This window comes from Panthera tigris, chromosome A2 (genome assembly GCF_018350195.1).
Source record: "Panthera tigris isolate Pti1 chromosome A2, P.tigris_Pti1_mat1.1, whole genome shotgun sequence".
In the NCBI taxonomy this organism is placed as follows: Eukaryota; Metazoa; Chordata; class Mammalia; order Carnivora; family Felidae; genus Panthera; species Panthera tigris.
The window spans coordinates 167,260,529-167,281,158 of NC_056661.1; the positions used below are offsets into that span (position 1 = coordinate 167,260,529).

A 20,630-nucleotide genomic window follows, 5' to 3' on the forward strand; every position below is an offset into this window, starting at 1 on the left:
TAGATCAGGCGTCCCTAATGCCCCCACCTCACAAGTGACAGAATCCAGAACAAGTGTGGGAGGACACATAGCTAAGCAGCCTCCAGAATTCACAGTGCTACCCTCATGCCTGATTTTCCCATCTGCAGACCCCAGAGTCACTGTCCCCAAAGGTTTCTTCCTCCTACACACCGCAAACCAGCATGGGGAGTCAATCCCATGGCATTTAGCTGTAGGCAGAGAAAGTCAAATTTCTTTCTATTGCTTGATTTATTCTTGCTTAGTTTTCTTGGAGACCAGTGACCCTTAGAATCGCTCCTGTGATCTGCTCATGGGTCAGGCAGGCAGCTGATTCATGTTCGAAATACAAGGACCCTTTAATGAAAAGTACTCCTAGGAAAGTTGAGTTCATGGCTGTAAGCCAACATTCCCTGTCTGGCCTCTGAAGCTGCCTCAAATGCCTTACCTGGCAGCACTGCTCCATCCGCAGTATTGCAGACATTTTTTAAAGACTGTACATCAAGACTAATCAAAATGCCCTGAGACAGTCATGACTCCTAGGCATGACATTGCCCACCCACAGCACTGGGTACCCAGGAGCAGGTGAGAAGCCCAGCAGGGAGTGGCATGAACTCAGATGCCTCCAGGCTGAGGGCCTCTCTAGTGCCCAGACCAAGAAGAGGTAGTCACTACCCTGGCCACCACCTAGGAGGAGACAGGAGTGATTGGGCTGAACCAGGAAGGGAAGCTTTGGGATAGTACATTGTAATGAATGAAACTCAGCAAACACCAGAACCTGAGGTCTGTACTGACACCATCTCCTAGGAAAGACCTTCCAGAACCCTCTGCCAGGCTCCTCCACACAGCAGCAAAACCCCCTTCACTCAGAGAAGGACCAGCCCTCTGCCATAGAGCCATTCTTTGATGTGGGGTGCAGCAGTAAGCTGGCGCCCAGGAAAGAGGCCCAGGGATGGAGTCTAATGTTGATCTGTAAATTCTCTTCATCCAACACGAGGACAGGCATGTACAAACAGGACTTGGATTACCATGGGAGAGGAAGGAATACTGGGTAAATCATGTTTGCATGAATGATTCAGCCTTTTTTTTAAAGAAAGACAGAATCTTGTTCTTAGAAACGAAGCTGACATGAACCTCCCATAGTGAGTCACAGGTGGATGGTTTCTCCCACTACAGTTTGTCAGCGAATGAAGTCCCTGACATTAACTGAAAACCTGTCCCGTTCAACCTGAGAGGTCAGCCAGATCCAGTGCCCAGCTGGGATGAAGCAAAGGAGGGTGCTGTGACAACCTGTAGCTGCCTTGGTGTGACCTGGGTCTCAGCAGTGTCCAGGCAACAGCAGCCAAGACCAATCCCGGACATCCCTGCCCAGGTCTCTCTCCTGCCAAAGAGCCCATGGAGTGGGCGTTCTTGTCCCTCCATAAAAATCTATTTTTAAGTCATATTTGCACCTGGAATGCAGAGACAGAAAACAGAACAGTTGTCCCTCCTCCCCAGTTGTCTCTGCGGATCCAATTCCTCTGTAAATAATGCAAGGGCAGTGGATTCACAAAAGGCCAACAGATCTAGAAACTCCAAGGGAAGGAAACCCGGAGGGCACAAAATACGGCCTCGTATCAGTTACAATGACAGCACTGAAACAAATCTAAGACCAGCAAAGGCCAGGCAGCTGGGAACGGGGCTCAGGCAGCCACTTCCTGGCTGGTCCCCACAGACAAGCCCTCCACCTGGGACACCCACTGTGCAGGCCAGGAGAAGGTCTGCTACTACTCATCCAAACTGACATGGAGCTCACAGGCTATCAGAGGATTGTGATGAGACCACAGGCATACGGCTGTAATTAAAAATGAACAAGGGGCACCTGGGTAGCTCAGTCAGTGAAGCATCCGACTTCGACTCAGGTCATGATCTCACAGCTTGTGAGTTCGAGCCCCATGTCAGGCTCTGTGCTGACAGCTCAGAGCCTGGAGCCTGTTTCAGATTCTGTGTCTCCATCTCTCTCTGCCCCTCCCCTGCTCATTCTCTCTCTCTCTCTCTCTCTCTCTCTCTCTCTCTCAAAAATGAACATTAAAAAAAAAAATGAACAAGATAAAGCACCTGCTCATGGTCCCTCAGCTCCAGGAGGCTGACCTCATCACACCCTATATTCAGACCACTCTCTGCTCCTGCCCCCCTGTACCCCAGGAAACCCACAGAGGCTGCTCTGGCACCAAGTAACCCAGACCCCTGACCCCACCCCTTTCAGCTCAGCTGCTAAGGCTCTAATGCCAGTCCCAACCATGGCACCTCAGCATTCCCCATGGAAAATGCCTCTGCAATCCTACAACCCCCCCATGGAATCTCCTAAAGACCATACAGGCGGACCGCAAGCAAGCTCTGTCTCCATGGATGACTCGGACAAACTCTCCTATCTCCTGTCTCATCTCCTCTACACAAAGACCCACCACTCATGGATATGCTGCCCCGTGGACAAGCTGCCATTCATTCTCCCACATGTTGGGGGAGGAGGAGCAGGATGACAGTGAGGAGAAGAGGGGAGGAGAGGGGAGCAGAAGGGGTGCAGAGGGGAAGAGGCCCACAGAGCAGGGAGAGGTGGGAAAGTGTTGTGAGCACAGACTTTGGCCACAGCCCATCTGGAACAGGTCCCAAATCTGCTGCTGTACTTCCTCATCTGTAGGCTTCCTCATCTGTACAAATGAATTTATTGTGAAAATAAAAAAAGAAAATGCCCATAGAGCTTTTCAGATTGCTGTAAATGTTATTTACTATTATTGAGTGGATTTTAAAGTATACTTCTACAACTTTTTCTACGTAGCTGGGTTGATTTGACTCGGTGCTTGTTTTAGGAGATATAATCCTTTCTCTTAATTCCCCATGATGGCACGGGGGGCTGATGTGAGCCAAGACTGAGAGCCTGAAACCCTGAAGTGCTTCCATCTCTGTCTGGTCCAGAAGGAATGTGAGCCTTGAACAAAGGCCCAAGGTTGGGATTTTTCTCCACTGCCTGCCGTGGGTCCAGGAACTCCGGCAAGCTAGCTCCACTGACAAGGCTGAGAGCCAAGTGATTCTAGGATCACCTTCCAATCACAGGCTTTCCTATGAACCCTCCCTGTCCCCAGGCTTTTGGAGCTACAGCCAGACCCCAACGTGGCTCTCATTGGGAAATTGTTCATGAACACCTGATGCAGCATCTCTTAATATGAGCGGTTTCTGAGCCTGAAATGAAGCAAGCCCCTTAGTTAAATAAACACCCCCCTCTACCTGCAGGACATAAAACCCCAGATAATCCACAAATCATGCTGCAGGGTAAGAACAGTCAGATTTAGCCAGAGAACTCTGCTTACCCTGCCCCACAATGAGCCCACAGGGCACAAAAGTCCAATCTGCCTCAACAATAAAAGTCAAAGAACTATCAGGGATCAATGTAAGTGGGCTCTCCATTCCAGAGTGACTGAAACCAGGAGATGACAGTAAAAGCCACAAAACCCACCAAGGGCACTGGTAGGGAGAATGGCAGAGGCTGCCCCTGAATTTGGGAGCGGTAGATTTAGGACAGACAAGATGCAGAACAAGAAAACCCAGCAGGGTCAGGAAGAACCTGGCTTCTTGAGGGTGGGGACTGCATCTGCTGTCTTTGGTGTCCAAATGCTCAGCCAAGCCCAGCATGCAGGAATGGTCCATAAACATGGATGTTCCAGAGATAATTCCAGTTTTCTTTTCCTTGTTTTTATTCTCTTCCAAAGAACCTATTATGGGAAGAAACTGTGGTCCTGCCCTGGAAAGCAGAATCCTCAGCCCTGATTCCCCAGCCCCTTGGGAGCACCACAGGAAGGTACTCTATGAGTGAGCACTTTGGACCGTCCTCCCCTAGAGATCCAGAGTTAGCATTCCCGGAACTGTGCAACGCCTGGCATCAGGCTAACCACTTAACAGAAGCAAAGCAAGTTGAGTTGTTTTTCCCATGTCTTCTGTGGATGAAAACCTCATCAGTCTGTTCTCTTGGTGAGGCACTAAAGATGAGGGAGCGTGAGGCAAGCTTGGGGGGCAAAGCAAAAGCTAGCACCCCCTCCCAGCCCAGGTGGGATCTGTGTGATATTCCTTGGACACTCCCAGCTACCCCAAAACAGAAAAGGACAAGACAAACAAACAAATGGCTAAACTGATAAGAGCTTCTACCAGTTTACCAGAAAAAGGCAATCCCATCATACCCTGAAGTCCAGAAAATCCCTACTGTCTTAATGTTAATACTTTGCTAGAGGGAAAAACAACCTTAGCTTGACAAAAGCTAGGCCTCCAGTAAGTCTTCAGCATGTGACAGTCTCTTTGAAAACTCCCTCTTGGCTTTATCTCCCTCGACTCCATAAAATGGTCACCCCCCCACACACACACTTACTGGGCAGCTCTTCCTGCCCACGGGTCCTGTCCCCAGGCTTTAATAAAATCACCTTTTTGCACCAAACATGTCTCCACAAATTATTTCTTGGCCATCAGTTCCAGACCCCACGAACCCCACCATCACCCCAAAGCTTCATCACTAATCACCCACCCCGCCTAGGCCTTACTACTGTCCACCTGGCAATGCCCCTCTTAAATAACTCCTACAGGACAGTCACCTTCAGCCCAGTGCTAATGCTGCATTCTTAGAGTCCAAGCTGATGTGTTTGATCACCTTTAACCAAGACTCACCCCATTCAGCTTGGTCCCGAGTATAGATGCTGAGGCCCAAGGTCACAGCCTTCCAGCTTTAGCCTTTGTCTTTAGTGTACTGCCCCTGGGGGGTGTCTGAGCAACAAATACCATCAGTGGGCCCCAGGGATGAGGTTCAGCATGGGCACCCAGAGGGCCATCTCCACTAATGTTTTCAGGCACCAAAAACAATGTAAGTGGGTCTGAACCAAAGGAGCTTGTTAAAGCAGAGATGCCAACAGAGGCCATGAAGGCAAGGTGAGGAGCAGTGTCCATAATCCAGCACAGAGATGAACAGGTTCTTCCCCTCACTCAGGCCAGTCAAGGATGGGTTCTGGACCCTCTCTACACATCAATACAAGACAAGAAAAAAGCAGTTCTGGAATCCTCTGAAGGGCTCTCAACTTCCATGGGCGGAAGGCTCCCCGACCAGAGGCAGGAAGCTCCCATAGCATAAGCAAAGACACCAGGCCCAGGAGGAGGAAGAGGACATCTTCTCTTGCATTGCTCATTAATCTTCATGACAAATGGGGATTTCCTTACTGCTGTTATTCTGTAATCAGAAGAGGAACCTCATGCTGAGATCAGCCAATACATCAAAGCAGTATAGGTCCCAAGGCCCAGAACAGCTCAAACCCAGACCCCTGATGCTGACCACAGGCCCAACAGGGCAGAGGCACTGAGGGCTGAGGGACCGACTCCCCAGAACCACCCATGGGAATAAGGTCTGGTTCTGAGATAAGATTTTTCTCTCACGTTTTCTTTGTTCTTCATTAACGCATTTAAAAAGAAATAAGTCATGGGGTGCCTGAGTCGATTAAACTTCCGACTTCGGCTCAGGTCATGATCTCATGGTTTGTGAGTTCGAACCCCACATCAGGCTCTGTGCTGACAGCTCAGAGCCTGAAGCCTGCTTCAGATTCTGTGTCTCCCTTTCTCTCTGCCTCTCCCCTGCTCATGCTCTGTATCTCTCTGTCTCTCTCCAAAATAAATAAATGTTAAAAAAGAATTTAAAAAGATAAGTTGCATATTTTACATTAGAAACTAATTTTTATTGCTCTCATTACACAGTGTTTTCCTCAAGTAAACAGAAGTAAAGGCACCTGGCTGGCTCAGTAGGTAGAGCATGCATCTCTTAATCTCAGGGTCATGAGTTTAAAAGCCCCACATTGGGAGTAGAGTTTACTTAAAATAAAAAATACATACAAACACACATTTTAATAAATAAGTAAATAAATAAAATAAAGAGAAGTAAAAAGAAGATAACAAAATGCACTCCCAAGTCCCGCTCATATACAGATACCATGAATATATATTTTTTTTAAACCAGACTGGGTCAGATTTTTTTGAGACCTGCTTTTTTCCCTCTTCAGAACAACATAATCCCACCTTTCAGGCCAATAAATAGCCAAACAGGACTCCATTACATAGGTATGTCCATTCATTTACCCCATTCTCTCTAACTGAGCATTCATTTCCAATGACAATCATGGCTGTTCCATTGTACGAAGGCCACCAAACAACCACACAACACATCGTACAGACACGAGAAAAGTCTTGACATAGAACTTAACTAGGCTTCTGTTTTGGAATGTGGTCCAGGGAGAGGGAATGCCTGGCCCTCCAGGGCATGTATTGTCAGGCCTTTACGACTAAGACCTCCTTCTGGGGAACCTCCCACACCAGGTTCCCATGGCCCCACATCCCCATGTTCTCACACTTGAGGGACATCAACAGAGAATGTGTGTGGGCCAACTAACCCGCTGCTAGGAATCTAGGTCCCCAGAACCCCACAAGGCCTGCAAGTCAAGATAGACTCTACAAGGACATCCAAGCAACAGGGATATGTTATAAAACTAAACTCACCTTGCTGCTTTCTTTCCATTTACATATTTTAATTTTTTATTGTGTTAAAGAACACATAACATAAAAGTTACCATCTTAACCATGTTTAAGTGTACAGTCCAGTAATGTTAACTCTACGCATATTGTTGTACAGCAGATCTCCAAAACCTTTTTTCCATCTTGCAGACATGGAACTCTGTCCCCCTCCCTCAGCCCCCAGTGCCCACCCTCTCCTTTCTGTCTCTAAGAATCTGACAACTTTAGGGACCTCATAAAAGTGGAATAACACAGTACTTGACCTTTTGTGATTGGCTTATCTCACTTAGTATAATGTCCTCAAGGTTCATCTATGTTGTAGCAGATGTGAGAATTTCCTTCCTTTTTAAGGCTGAATAACATTCCATTGTTTGTACAGATCATACTGTTTGCATAGAACAATCAATGCATCTGTGGATGGACACTTGGGTTACTCCCACATTTTAGCTACTGTGAATAGTGCTGCTATGAGTATGGGGGCAAGATATCCTGCCTTCAGTTCTTCAGGGTATATACCCGGAAATGGGCATATGTTGATTTTCCATTGTGTGGTTTCTAATGATTTGTGAGACACTCAGAGTAACAAGTAAATGTCTTGACCTAGCCAAGCGACAAAACAAAGGTGCTTTTTTTTCCTCATTGATTGTTAGATGAAAGTGGAACTGATATTTATTGTGAACCAAATAAGAGCAGAACTCTCAGCTTAACAATGAGAATAGGTGGCCTTGCTCACTGCATGTTTGGGATGAGGCAGTTCATCCAATGACCCTTTGATGTAGGTCAAGCCACTTGCCTGGCTTTCATATGAAGTAACTTACCATATGCAGCAGTAAAGAGGACAGAGCTCTGTATATGAAGCCCTTTGAGAACAGAAATCGACAGGCACAAACTGTTATCCCTGAAGGTAGAGCTAAAAATATCTGGCTTGACAAAAAATGAATGGAAAGCTGCACCAAATGTCCTTAAGAGAAGTCAGCTGTCTTAACTCTTGTATCCTTCTAAGGGGCAAACAACTATCATAAGAACTCAGAATTTGCATTCCATTAGAAATCTTGCCCACACAGTGTTCCTTCAGGTGTGACTGGGCATCGATTAATTGACTTGATGTTTGATGCATCCAGGTCAAAAAGGTTCACTGATCCCAACATGCAGTAGGCATTCCGTAAGTGGGAGTTGCTCTGTTAGTGGTGAATGGGCAGGGTCTAGGAGTCATGAGCCCTGGGTTCTAATTTTAAATTCCCCCACCCTTGTAAACTTGACCAAGTCAACAAATCTCAGAAATTCAGAGATTAAGTGGATCAGGGCATCCATAATTATTCCTGTAGTTCCTTGAAGCCAGAACAGTCTAATGGTTCTAGAAGTAACAACCCCAACAATTCTCTTAACATTTCAGGGTATCTTTCAAAATTACAAATCTTGCAACACCTATCACTATAGAAAAGCTAATGACTCAGGTCTAAGAGGTAAACACCTGCCTGGGAAACAGGTCCCTGGCAGCCATTTGGGGAAGGGGTTCTCCACACAAGCCTTCTTTTTTAACACGGGAATGTATGCTTCTGTGGACTATGGCAACCTCCAATACCTGTACATTTTCTTTGAATACAAAAGGCTTTTTTAAAGAAAAGGCCAAATGGTCTTACACGCACACCAGCAGGTTTTAGTGTTACTTCGTTTTTTCTTTTAAAGCAGGCTGAAACTTTTTCCTGATTCCCAAGTAACAAGGGTTTTATTGCTTAGTTTATCAGTTCTAACACTGTTTCAGACCTCACTTTCTTAAATGTGGCCCCAGAAATGCAAACTTGAAAGTCCAAACTTGAATCAGAAACTGCATTTTAACATGCCCCCCGCCCCACCAGCTCTCAATTGGAGAATCCCTATGCAAGACAAGACACTCTCAAGGGGCAGACAGCCACTTCTGAAATCGTCGACGTCCCCACTGCCAACACTTGGCTGAAACTCCACAGTGTGGGTGATCATGGTCACAAGAAAGGAGCCTGAAAGAAGCTCACAGACCAAAGTCCCTTTAGATATGTTTCAACAGGGGGGAGACCCTCAAATCTCCCTCTCCCTGGTGCCAAATGGATTAGCAAACAAACCAATGGACACATGTCTTAGGATTTCATGACCCCCCGTACAAGTCTTCCGAGGTGGGGACAGGGGTATATAGCCCTACGTCCACCTTCCCTTCCCGTGAGAAGTGACCATGAAATCAACAGTGACAACAGCAACAAACAAAATCGAAGTCAGTGCAGCGACACCCAGGGCCTGTCTGCATTACGACACCCCCTCCATCTCCCACAAATAAAGTCAGCGATATGTTAAAGCTCCTGATTATTAATAGTCCATTTAGCACTTTAAAAGCAGCACCGCTGATCCTCGTGTGGATGCCCTGTACACTTGCTCTAGATGCCTAAAGAAGAATGTGTTGAGTAATACACCATGAGAGTGAAGCTCTTCGATTACCACTGGTCTTAATAATTCATGAAGTGCATCTTCTGTTGTACCACCAACCCCACGGGTTACACAGACTTGAAAGGCTCACAGCAAGCAATTCAGGATCGATGATGGGATGAACACTGCCAGCAGCCCGTGCCAAAACATAATGGGAGTAGGCTCAAAATCCCACATGTGGACGGAAGTGGATTAACTAAATACCAAACCAAAGACATAAAAAGCCTTCTTTATACTGAGTACAGGTCCTTCAAAAGCACAGAATGTCTCCCTGATCCTTGCCAGCATCAGCAGATAGCAGAGGCTAGAAGCTCAGTCTTTCCCACATAAATGTCCCCTCAGAAAAGAGTGGTCCTCCTGGCTGCAGAGAAACTGCCCACCATGGCCAACCCTCATGCACAGAGAACCCCCTCTGCTTTGTGCAGACAAAGAAGGCATCCACCAGCACAGAGGGACCTGAGAGCTTGCCAGCAAAACAGGACTGCAAACTCGCAGCTAAAGACCTGGGCAAGGGGAGGGTCCTGAGGTGGAAAGGCAGAATCTCTATGACTGATCATCCAGCATCAACTATTCACCAATGGCCTATTCCTGAACTTCAACACAGCAAAGATCCAAAGGGAACGGACACAAGGGGGATCAGGAAGAACCAAAAGCACAACAAAATACAAGCCTGTTCATACAGCAGTTTGCAAATGATGATGTTTCATAATCTGAAGTTTGGGTGAGGCAGTGCCAACACCCAGCTGGTACAAGCTGAGAAAACAACTGGGCTGTAAAACCCTGGAAATACGACTTGATTACAACAAACATTTCTCCCAAACAGAGCTAATTACACAGCATTCAGCTGCTCCTGGTAGCTCGAATAGGAACGCCGGACGTGCATTCCTGCTTCCAACATTTGGGCATCCTTGTAGGCTCTGGCCATACCCCTTCTGTGAACCCTAGGGCCTGAGAGAGAGGAAGGGGACCCCAAGACCCCATAAGGGACTCTATAGGTCCAATCTCACCCACCTTCATCTTATCCCCTAATAAACTTTGAAAAGTTGGTGGGATCTTCGATAAGGTTCCTGTTTTTTAATAAATGGCCTTTTTTATTTACAGGATCCAGTATGTATTTTTAAAACCTGCCAATGGGGTCATTTTTCACACCTGCATGTTTATTGTGGTGTTAAGAGCTCAGGCTCTGAAGCCAGTGCCTGAGTGTGTCTCCTGCACCATAGGGCAGTGTGAGGGCTACATAAGACAAAGGGCACAAAGGGCACGGAGTGGTGCCAGGCACACAGCAAGCTCCCAATGGGAGTTAACCATCACTATAAGTATTAATAACCAGATCTCTGGAGATTGTTCTACCTCATTCTTTTCAACAACTGCAAGACTCTACAGTATAGATATGACACATTTAATCAGTCTCTTGTTACAAAAATTAAGTTGTTCTTAGGATTATAACCAAAAAAAAAAAAAAAAAAAAAAGGCAGCAATGAAGATGACTGCACAAACATCTCTTCACGTGTGTGCAAGTAGGTTGTAGGGCAAATTCCTAGAAAGTGGCATTTCAGGTCATACGGTTGTGTTTTTTGTGATGAATATGGCTAATCACCCTGGAAAAGGCTGAGGTGACTCTACTCCCACCAAGAGGGCACGGGGTGGGACACCCTGGGCCCTCGCCACTCACCCCAGTGCTCTGTGAGGCCTGGAGACCACACAGGAACACAAACGGCACTCAGCCCCAGGACGGCACATCAGCAGGGAGCCAGGCGGTAGGTGTCCTGATCCCAGCTGTCCACCTGCACACTCCTGGGATCACCTGCCTTACTTAATCCCCTCATCCCCACTAAGTCCCCATCTCTGTTTAGACCCGTTCTGCTGTAGCTTCACCAGGCACACATCAGTTTTAGGGCAGGTAAGAGGCTGAAAGGTAAGGCCCAGAGAGCACCTGGCTCAACCAGCAGGGAGGGTGTCCTTCAGCCCCAGGAAAGGCTCCTTGGCATAAATTAGCCAGGAACATGATGGGGTATAAGGGCCTTTCTAGAGCAAAGAGAAGTGTGTGCAGGCCCAAGGATGACACCAGGGGACACACAGGGACCTAAATCATCCCTTTGTGCACAAACTTGCTTCTTAATGGAATGGGTATTCGTGAGAAGCTATAGGCAGGCCCATGGTCCAGACCCTGCCCTATATGCGGCCTTTATACAAATCGTACACAGCCCCAGGGATGCTGAGGTGGCTTAGAAAATGACATCATAGGGAGAGGGGGAAGGACAGGACAGACAAGCATGAACCTTCTCGTCTATAAAGCCATGAGGGCCCCAGAACAGAAGGCAGCCCAGGCTACACCTGGGTCCAGACACCAGGATCCGACTAGACATGCAGCAGATCTGCAGCTCGTGGGGCCAGTATGTGTGGCTACCTGACATCGACTGTCATAACAGAGCTAAGTGAGTGACTTTTAAATAAGCCATATGTCAGGGCACTCTTCAGAGAGCCAAGACCCATCCTGAGGGGAAGACAGAGCCACCCCGGCCCCACCACTCCACCTGGTCCAGCACTAAGTGGCTGTGTTCACAGAAGTGCGGCTTCCCTTGGAATTCCAGTGTGGTGAGGGTCCCCAAGTCAACATCAAAGTCCCCATGTGGGATATGCGGCCTCAGCTCATAGACAGTCCTGGTAGAACCCACTGGGGGTAGACACGTGGGCGCTGGAGGGCCAGGACGCCCCTCTGTCATGTCACTCTCCACATAATGGACAGAAATGCTCTGACTCAAGCCTTAACACAACTGTCCCCCCTACACATGAGGAGGCTGTGGCATGGAGGTGCTAAGGGACTTCCACAGTCACCAGACTCTGAACCCACTTACTAACCATAGCTCTATCCTCTAAGTCATTTCCTTTGTCTTAGCCATTCTCCTCTTATAAAACCTCTCTCTGAGGTTATGAATGGTTTTGATGACAATGGAGATCAAATTACTTGCTTTATCCACAAAAATCAGAAGGTCCTGTCAGCTCCTAAGCATTTTGAGATGAAAACGGTAGTCAGAGGGTCACCAGTGACACTGCAGACCCTTCTCCAGGCCAGTGGCACAACCCCACCACCCGCCTTCCCTGAGCCTGGGCCAGCCCAGGTCTGTAACCTCTGGGCCCTGGGTGGCTCAGTTGGTTAAGCATCCAACTTCGGCTCAGGTCATGATCTCACAGTTCATGGGTTCGAGCCCCACATCTGGCTCTGCACTGACAGCACAGAGCCTGGAACCTGCTTCAGATTCTGTGTCTTCCTTTCTCTCTCCCCCTCCCCTGGCCACGCTCTGTCTCTCTCTCTGTCTCAAAAATAAACAAACATTAAAAAAAATTTTTTTAATAAAAGTGAGGGGCCCTGGACTTTCTGAGCTACTGGGTTTTTTTTCCCCTCCTTTAAGCATCTCCAAAGAAGAAAAGGATTTTCATCTTCTTTATCATTTCATCTGGTGGAAGGAGAGTGAGAACAACCCCCAAAGGAGGTGTCACACCTGTCCTCCCTCAAGTCAGCTGTCCTCATTATCACAGATTACCTGACAGTCCTGTCATCATGGCCAGTCCCATGGCAAACACTAAAACTACAGAAATGATCAAAAAAATTAAAGGAAGCTAAACGGCTTTTATCCAAGTCAATGAATGAAATGTATCTTGCACTGCACTTCCCTGGATATTTATGGTGTTTATTCCAATCTTTTCTAGGCCAGAAAATTCCTGAGCTCACGACAGGCCGTCCTGTCACCATGACAAACAAGCTGGCTGAGACCAGGCTGTGCCTGCGATTGCATTTTCCACCCTCCAAACAGAATATATTAGACATTACGCAGGCAGCATTTATTTTAGGAAGGCTTTTCATTATGGCGATGTAAAATGTCAAGGCTGAGACACAGCGGGCTCTTTCCAGACCTGCAGGCTCCCTCATTATCTGACAAATGCACAAGTTCCTGCCATGTGATGAGTGAGCTGGCCCACCCCTCAAAGGAGGCAACCCAACATCCAAGTTAATCAACCAATGGGAAGTGCTGAAGGAAGGAGGAATCTAACACGGACACAGCCCTCCAGAACCAGGCAAGAGGTGGGGCGTCATATCCAGGATGGAGGAAAGAGGCAGGGTGTCGTGCTGGAAGCAGTCAGATAATGAGGAGCAGGGAAATGTTAGGGGGCTTTGGGGGAAGGAAAGACTCTGGAGGGGGTCCTGGCCCAGGACACAGGCACCACGCCCTATCCCAGACATGCAGAACAGAGCTGCAGGCCATCGTGGAGGAAGAAATGACCAGCGTGCTGTTAGCTATGCCCATTGCTGCTGCTAAGACACACATACAGGAAGGTGACTCTCGTCTACTAGAAACTGCATACCTATGAATATATTTAGTTCAGCTTTTTATTTTATAGATGGGGGAAATGAGGTCCAGAGAAAGTAGATAATTTGGTCACTCATAACATAAGGAACCCCTTTATTTTTTTTGTTACTCCCAGAGAGGGTAGAACATTAAACGATTCCTTCCAGGGTTGTTGGCTTGGAAGAAAAACCAACAACTTTTAGACTACATTTCCTTTTTCCAACACACTGAGGAAACAGGTAGGGAAACAAGTTCTTCAAATACTGGTGTCAATCATGTGCTTGATTTATACTGCATGAAATTGTGATATTTACCACAAATACTCTAAACACACTTCTGGCGCAGATCTCACTCACCTATAACACTTCATAGAAATATCCCTTCAATACGATGACTACAGTTAACACTGCTGCATGGTATGTTTAAAAGTTGCTAAGAGAGTAAATTCTAAAAGTTCTCAACACAAGGAAAAAAACATTTTTCTTTTTCCTTCTTTTTTTTTTGTCTTGTATCTGATAAGATTAAGGATGCTAACTAAACTTCATGTGGCCATCAATTCACAGTCATTATGCTGTACAACACCTTAAACTTACACGTATGTGGACTGTATGTTAACTGTACTTCAATAAAACTGAAGGAAAAAAAGTAAATACTCCATAAAATAGTGGTTTCTGTTTTTTTTATTTCATAGACTTAGTAAGCCATGTTTTTCTTTTAATTTCAGGAGAACCTACAGAAAGTCTCTGAATCTTTAGGTTTCCGATTTAAAATGCTTTAAAAAAAAAAAAACTACCACCTGGTATCAATAATCACTAACTAATAAACAAATAAATAAAATCTCAGAATTTAAACAAGTCTTAAAAGTGAGAAGATGTGACCTGATGGGAGGAGCCACTCATCGTCCCGCAGTGTTAGCGACACTACATCCGCTCCAAACTCACCAGGTGACCAGGTTTGGTCCTCCAGGCAGCTCAGGGGAAATAATCCACACTAGTTACTCCTTGGGTGCACACCCCCAGGTACTACACTGACTTCTGGGTTATGAGTCAGGCTTCCTAAGGGAGTGTGGACTGGATACCAAGAACCAGATCATCGCTAAGCAATCTAGAAAGAAATCAAGTTTGGGCCTCCACAAAACCCAAGGCAAATCCAGATGCCCTATGCTCTACTTCCCTGGTGCTTGAGGACCTAACACAACATTCACCACTGCACTTTGGGGCAGAGAGACAGACACAGGACAGTTCAGTAAGCCTAAGGGTACTGCATTGTGTATGCACCCATCTGACCCCACTTCCCACAAGGAAGATGCCTGGCTGTTCACTGTAAAAGGACATACACTCGATCACCCTGTCCAGGAGACGGAGGAACGGGAAAGGCTCACGCAATGCAAACCTATCTGTCATTCTCCCTGCTGGAAAAGCCATAATCTCACCATCGAAAGCCATGAGAATGGAGTGCCTCATCTTTTCCAAAGCCTCTCAGAGAACTGGCTGTCCTTCTCGCAAGATTTATCCTCTGCTGCTGCCTGCCACGCTCCCTCTTTGTTTTCCTGAGCATCTGAGTACACCGGCAACAGTAACACGTTGTCAATCTAACTTCCAACGCCTCTACTGCCACTGAACCCCTCCCTCAGCCCTGTTAGAAAATGCAGAGCACCAGACCCATACACAAAACTGATGAGGGAAAAGCCCTGCTTCAAAAGATGGAAGAGCATCCAGCTTAGAGTGATGTTTCCTTCCTGTGCTTGGGTTAGAAAGAGTGGATGATGAGCCCGATTTCCAGGGCCTTCACTCATCATAACACAGGTGGTCCTACTCTTCCCTCCTCTCCCTCCACTTCCCCTTGGGGCTTCACCCACGTCAGGTCCCAGGACTCGTGCCCCTCCATTAGGTCTCAGGGCAGGGGTGCTGCCCCAGACCTGGGACCCACCTATTAGAAACACAGGGAGACTCTGGAACAATGATCACAGGGGCTGTGAAGCAAACCGAAGTCATCAAGGAGGAAACTTGGGCCCCAAATCTCACACAAAATCAAGTGTTGCCCTCCACTCACTCACAGGCTGGACCGTGGGCCCAGAAGGTCACGACTCACCCAGAGTCACAAGCTGGTCTGTGCAGTCAGGACAACAGCTGAGCACTCACACCCCTGCACACCACAGAGCCAAGCATACGCCAAATCTAGACAAGAGTTCTTTCTCACTCTCATTTTCGTTCCATGAACACTTCACCTTCTGCTTTTCCCAGCTGGTAATTCATGACGTAGCCCAGAGAAGAAGCCAAAGGTCAATTCCACAACCAAGCCACGCAGAGACAGAGCAGAGAAAGAAAATAACCCCAGAACCCTGACTGGCAAAGGCACCTAAAGATGATAGGTCACGTTTTAGCCTTTCCATGCTGATCTATGGAACACTTTATAAACTGGTAGATTGAGGTCAACTGTACTTTGCGGCTGAGGAAACCATTCATAGCACTGAACCTGCGGTGGCAGCCACCCCATGCAAAGCCCCACACAAGCCAGACAGCAAAGTCACAAGCACTATGAACAAGGAGGAGGAGGGGAGGAAGGCCATGCACGCCACAGGACCCTTCCCAAGATACCCTTTGCCCTGGAGCCACTACATTTGCAAGCACTCTGTGTGGTGTGTTTTCAAGCTGTACCTAACACTCCACCTAATGAGTCTTCAGTGTTTACTCAGTTTTCCCTATTTCATGTCATTTTGTTCTGTGATTGTTTTGTTTTTGCATGTTGCTATTTTGTAATAAAGCCTGTATTTTTCAGCACATCTAATGGAAAACATCTATTTCTTAAGGTTCCCAAAAGGTAAAAAGCCAACTTCATAGGCACTGCCTCCATTTCCTGGCAAGAATTAGAAAACAATGAAATAGATGTACATGGAATAAAAAAGTTAGTACCTACTCACCAAAATCTTCTACAGATAAGAGCTTCCCAACCCAAGAGCAGTGTATATGGCACGGAATATTCTCTAGAGTTATTAAGTAAATTAACTTTACATTTTTTTTTTTTACTGTAGAACAAGCACTGGGAATGAACAGGAAAAGGTCCTGGTGTGGTCTTTTGGAGGCAAGAAGGTTCTTAAAGGCAGGGATGTTATGGGAAGGCATGAAAGGTTTGGGAAGGTTTTGGAAGGCAGAGAAAATTCTGAAAGACAAAGAAGGTTCTGGAGGGCAGGAAGGTTCCAGAAGACAGAAATTGTTCTGGAGGCAGGGAAGGTTCCAGGAGGCAGGGAAGATTCTGGAGGGAGGGGAGGTTCTGGAGGGAGGGGAGGTTCTGGAGGGAGGAAATCCGGGGAAAGTTTTGGAGGCAGGGAAGGTTCTGGAAGGCAGCAACACTGTCTTGTTCACGTTTCATACCCAGTGCCCAGTATAGTCCACAGTACATAGCAGGTACTCAATCCATGGTACTGACCAAAGGTTTCCTTACTTGCTTAATTTTATAGTTCAGTGGGAAAACTAGTACTCTTTATTCATAGCGAGAATGAAGAAACCAGACAAGGGATAAATGTCTGAATTTCCCTGAAAATGTCATTTTGTTTGGTTCTGGGCATCAATGTGAGAAACTATGGAGCTATCCCCAAATTCTAATGATGCCACCTTCCTCCAAAGAAAACGGGCTCTTGCTTCTCCCCTGGTGGTTAAGGATCCCAGGACCCCCAACAGCTTTATCCAACCAGAAGCTGAGATGATTCACCGCTGGGTCTCTGTCCCTGCAGGGAGGGTTGCCTGTCTCTGTTGAACCATTTCTCCTAGTGTGCAGCCTCCTGGGGTCCCAACTCTGATGTGGAAGGCACACCAGAGAACCCCTACAGTCCCCCCCCAGAACTGGCTGACTTTCCTCTCTTGGATCTCAACCACCAACTCTTCACTCTGATCCTTCTTCTATTTCCTACTTTTTGTCCAGGTTCTCTTGTGTTCTCAGTGGATTAGTCAAACGACTCAGTCCACCACCACTGGACACAGAACTCTATCCAAGATCTTTGGCACTGAAACGGCTTTAGCCAGCAAAGCTGAAGCTCATATTGAAACAACAGTTTCTAAATGAAAATGAAAGTTTGATATATATCATTCAGCTGACAGTCGCCAGTACAGTAAGTGCGCAAATATGAATTTGTATTCTCTGAATTATCTACATTTTATTCCAACTGAATAAGTGAATCTCACTCCGTGACATTGTCTAGTCTGAAGAATTGTCACTAATTCATTTGGAAATGTTCTTAGGGTGAGAATTTCGATTTTAGAGTGACATACAGTGAACAGTAGCAAGAAAATCTGATGCAGAAATGTACTTCCTGCCCTCACCTTACTTTTATAAAAATTACCTGATAGGACTGAATGACTGTTCTGCTACAGATAACTTCAACTGAGAACTGACATTCCTTTGTATTTCATTAACATTTTATGCTGACCACCAGAGAAATGGACTAGGGGATGAGAAAGGGAACCTGTGCCCTAGAAATGCAGAAGAGGCCAGATAACATCAAGAAATTTTCAAGATAAGATTATATTGTATTTATAAATTGCTGAAACTGGACCAGGGAACCTTTTCCAGCTCCATAAGCCTGTAATTGTTTTATTTATTCAGCAAAAATTACTGAGTATATATATTGGGATATGTGCCCATATTGATACCAATTCACAACTATGTGTATTTGATATATGGGCTAATTCTGCAGCCTCAAGAGGCCAGTGGCAAACGGCCCTATGAGTTCTGGTGAAGAAGGGTAAACGACCCGCCACTGGTTCTCACGATGCACTGCAGCCCACTCCAATGCATTGTGCCCGGTGATGTGATTTATGGACTAGATGGCCCATTTTAACCAACACAATATGAAACCAGATATTTGAAGGGTTCTTGCAAAGAAATCATACATTGTTAATGACCACACAAACACAGAAAATGGGGTTGCAATGCTGACACTTCTCCCAGCGGAAACTGTCCTTCAGACACCTTCTGAGGTCAAAGGCATAGCAATTTAATTAGACCCAACAAGAAGGCAGCTGAAAAGATTAAAATTCGTTCTTCAGATTTTTCTAAATGTGGATTTACATATATTATCATCAACAGTGGACACTGTTCTAACTGCATATTGTGCCTTGAGATAGTAGATAATGACAGCCTGAAACCATCAAGATTAAAGACATTTGAAAATTAAGCATCTGGAGATGCCTGGGTGGCTCAGTTAGTTAAGCTTCCGACTCGTGATTTCAGCTGAGGTCATGATCCCAGGGTCATGGGACTGAGCCCCATTTCAGGTTCTATGCTGAGCATGGAGCCTGCTTGAGATTCTTTCTCTCTGCCCCTCTTCCCTGCACACACACGCATTCTCTCTCTCTAAAATAAAAATAAATAAAATTTAAAAATAAAAACCAAGCACCTGAAACATTACTAATAATTTTGGTGAGTACCGAGAAGTTTTTGTACCTGCAACAATATTTTAATGATTAATAATTACTTTAGTGATTACTAATACATCATTCTTTTACATTTATTTTTAAACTTATTTTATAATAATCATTATTTCAATAGAGTATATGTATAATTTGTAAATACACACACACACACACACACACACACACACACACACACACATATCTCTGTGCAGAGGTGGAGAGGAGAGCATGTGCAGTATGGAGGACAGGTGTGAAGTGGGGGACGTGGGGCCTCATCCTCAAGGTTTGGGGAGGTTTCAAACAGAAGACTGACAGGGTCAGATATTCCTTCCTGGTGGTCAGATATTCCTGAACTGGAGGAGAGCAAGACTTCTTTCTATGACACTTTGTGCTGCCATATTTAAGCCCATCTCTTACTCCCCCACACGAAAGCACATGGCCAGGAGCTTCCTCCCAAAACCCTCCATCTACATCAGGTCTTCTCAAGCTCAGCATGGCCGGAATTAGGACCAATTCTTTGTTTCTCTGGGGTTCTCTGGGGTGGGGGCACTCTGTGCACTATAGGACGGTCAGCAGCATCCCTACCTGCACTCTCTAGGGCCCATTGGCATACCTCCCACCCAGCTGGGTCAAGCAAAAGACAGTTGAGACCACAGTTGAGAACCACTGGGTTACATGAAGGAACCCATCACCTGCTTCTGCTCCAGGATGCAAGTTAAAACAACCCTTTGCCCTTTCTTCTGAGAGCGTATTCTTCCTCCCATTCTTCATTTATTTCACACAGCAAAGCAGCATATTTTGATATTCTGGAGGAACTACTACATCAACATAACAATATATCCAGACTTGGGTAGAATCTTTCAAAATAAGGTTTTGATTTTGGAATTAGCCCATTTAATTACAATCTTTGTGAGACATGTTATTTTATGTAAGATTGCCTCTAACAGTCTGGAACATTCTTTTTTTCATAGTGCTTGACTTTAAATTCACCCTGGATATCTGATGTTCTTTCAGAGTTCCTATGAAAAACATGTAATCATGAAACAAATGCTATATATTCTTCAACAGTATTTAGACCAAAAATATCACTTTTTAACATCACTAATAGACTTCTTCATTAATTTACTGATACTGTCCTAAAATGGGTTTAACATCTATATTTCAATCCCTCAAAACCTTTGAAAAATGAGAACAGGCATATCTATATAAATATCCAAATTTTCAGCTTGATTGCACATTTTTATCTTCTCAGAATAGCACTAAATCAAGATGTTCTTTCAGAAATACATTTTACTTCTCAAAGAGACAAAATACATATAACCAAGCAAAATCTAATTTCACTGCTAACATTCAGTAGTCTCTTTGTCCCTTCTACACTTCTCATTTTTTTACTAATAATTATTCATTCCCAGACTGTTATTTTGACATCGTCTTGGTCCATTTTCCTAGACATTTGCTTTCCATACATGAATTCCATAAGACGGTTTTCAGCACACCAGCAATGTAATTGGCACATTTCTTGTTACTTGATCTGCATGTATGCAATCACATCCTCTATGATAACAGTAAATTAAAATCTACCTTCACTATACATTAGGAAGACACAATCATTAAAAATCATCACAGAAATTAGAAAATTAGATCTCACTTCTTAGGGGACTAAACTAAAAATCTAATCTTTATTCTGAAAAATATTTTTTCCACTTAAAAAAGGCTTCTTTATTCAAATTGTCAAAATGCTTCCCTCTGTTTACACTCTAAGCAATGAAAAATTCATGTAAAAGAGTATTTTCAGGGCACTTGGCTGGCTCAGTCAGTGCAACTCTTGATCTCAGGGTTGGTGAGTTCAAGCCCCACAGTG

The 20,630-nt window shown here is 45.5% G+C and overlaps 1 protein-coding gene across 7 annotated transcripts in view; it reads right to left on the bottom strand.

Moving 5' to 3' along the window:
• PTPRN2 (protein tyrosine phosphatase receptor type N2) overlaps positions 1 to 20,630 on the bottom strand; it is an 809,627-nt gene that overhangs the window by 776,188 nt on the left and 12,809 nt on the right. For 2 of the 7 annotated variants that reach the window (XM_042976537.1, XM_042976532.1), the window contains exon 1: positions 16,282 to 16,552. The exons of 3 other annotated variants lie outside the window; for them this stretch is intronic. In XM_042976537.1, coding sequence (XP_042832471.1) covers positions 16,282 to 16,483 — 202 coding nt within the window. In that variant the 5' untranslated portion in view covers positions 16,484 to 16,552. Of the gene's footprint in view, positions 1 to 16,281; positions 16,553 to 20,630 lie in introns of those variants that run through there. 2 more of the 7 variants (XM_042976555.1, XM_042976587.1) reach the window with 2 other exon arrangements.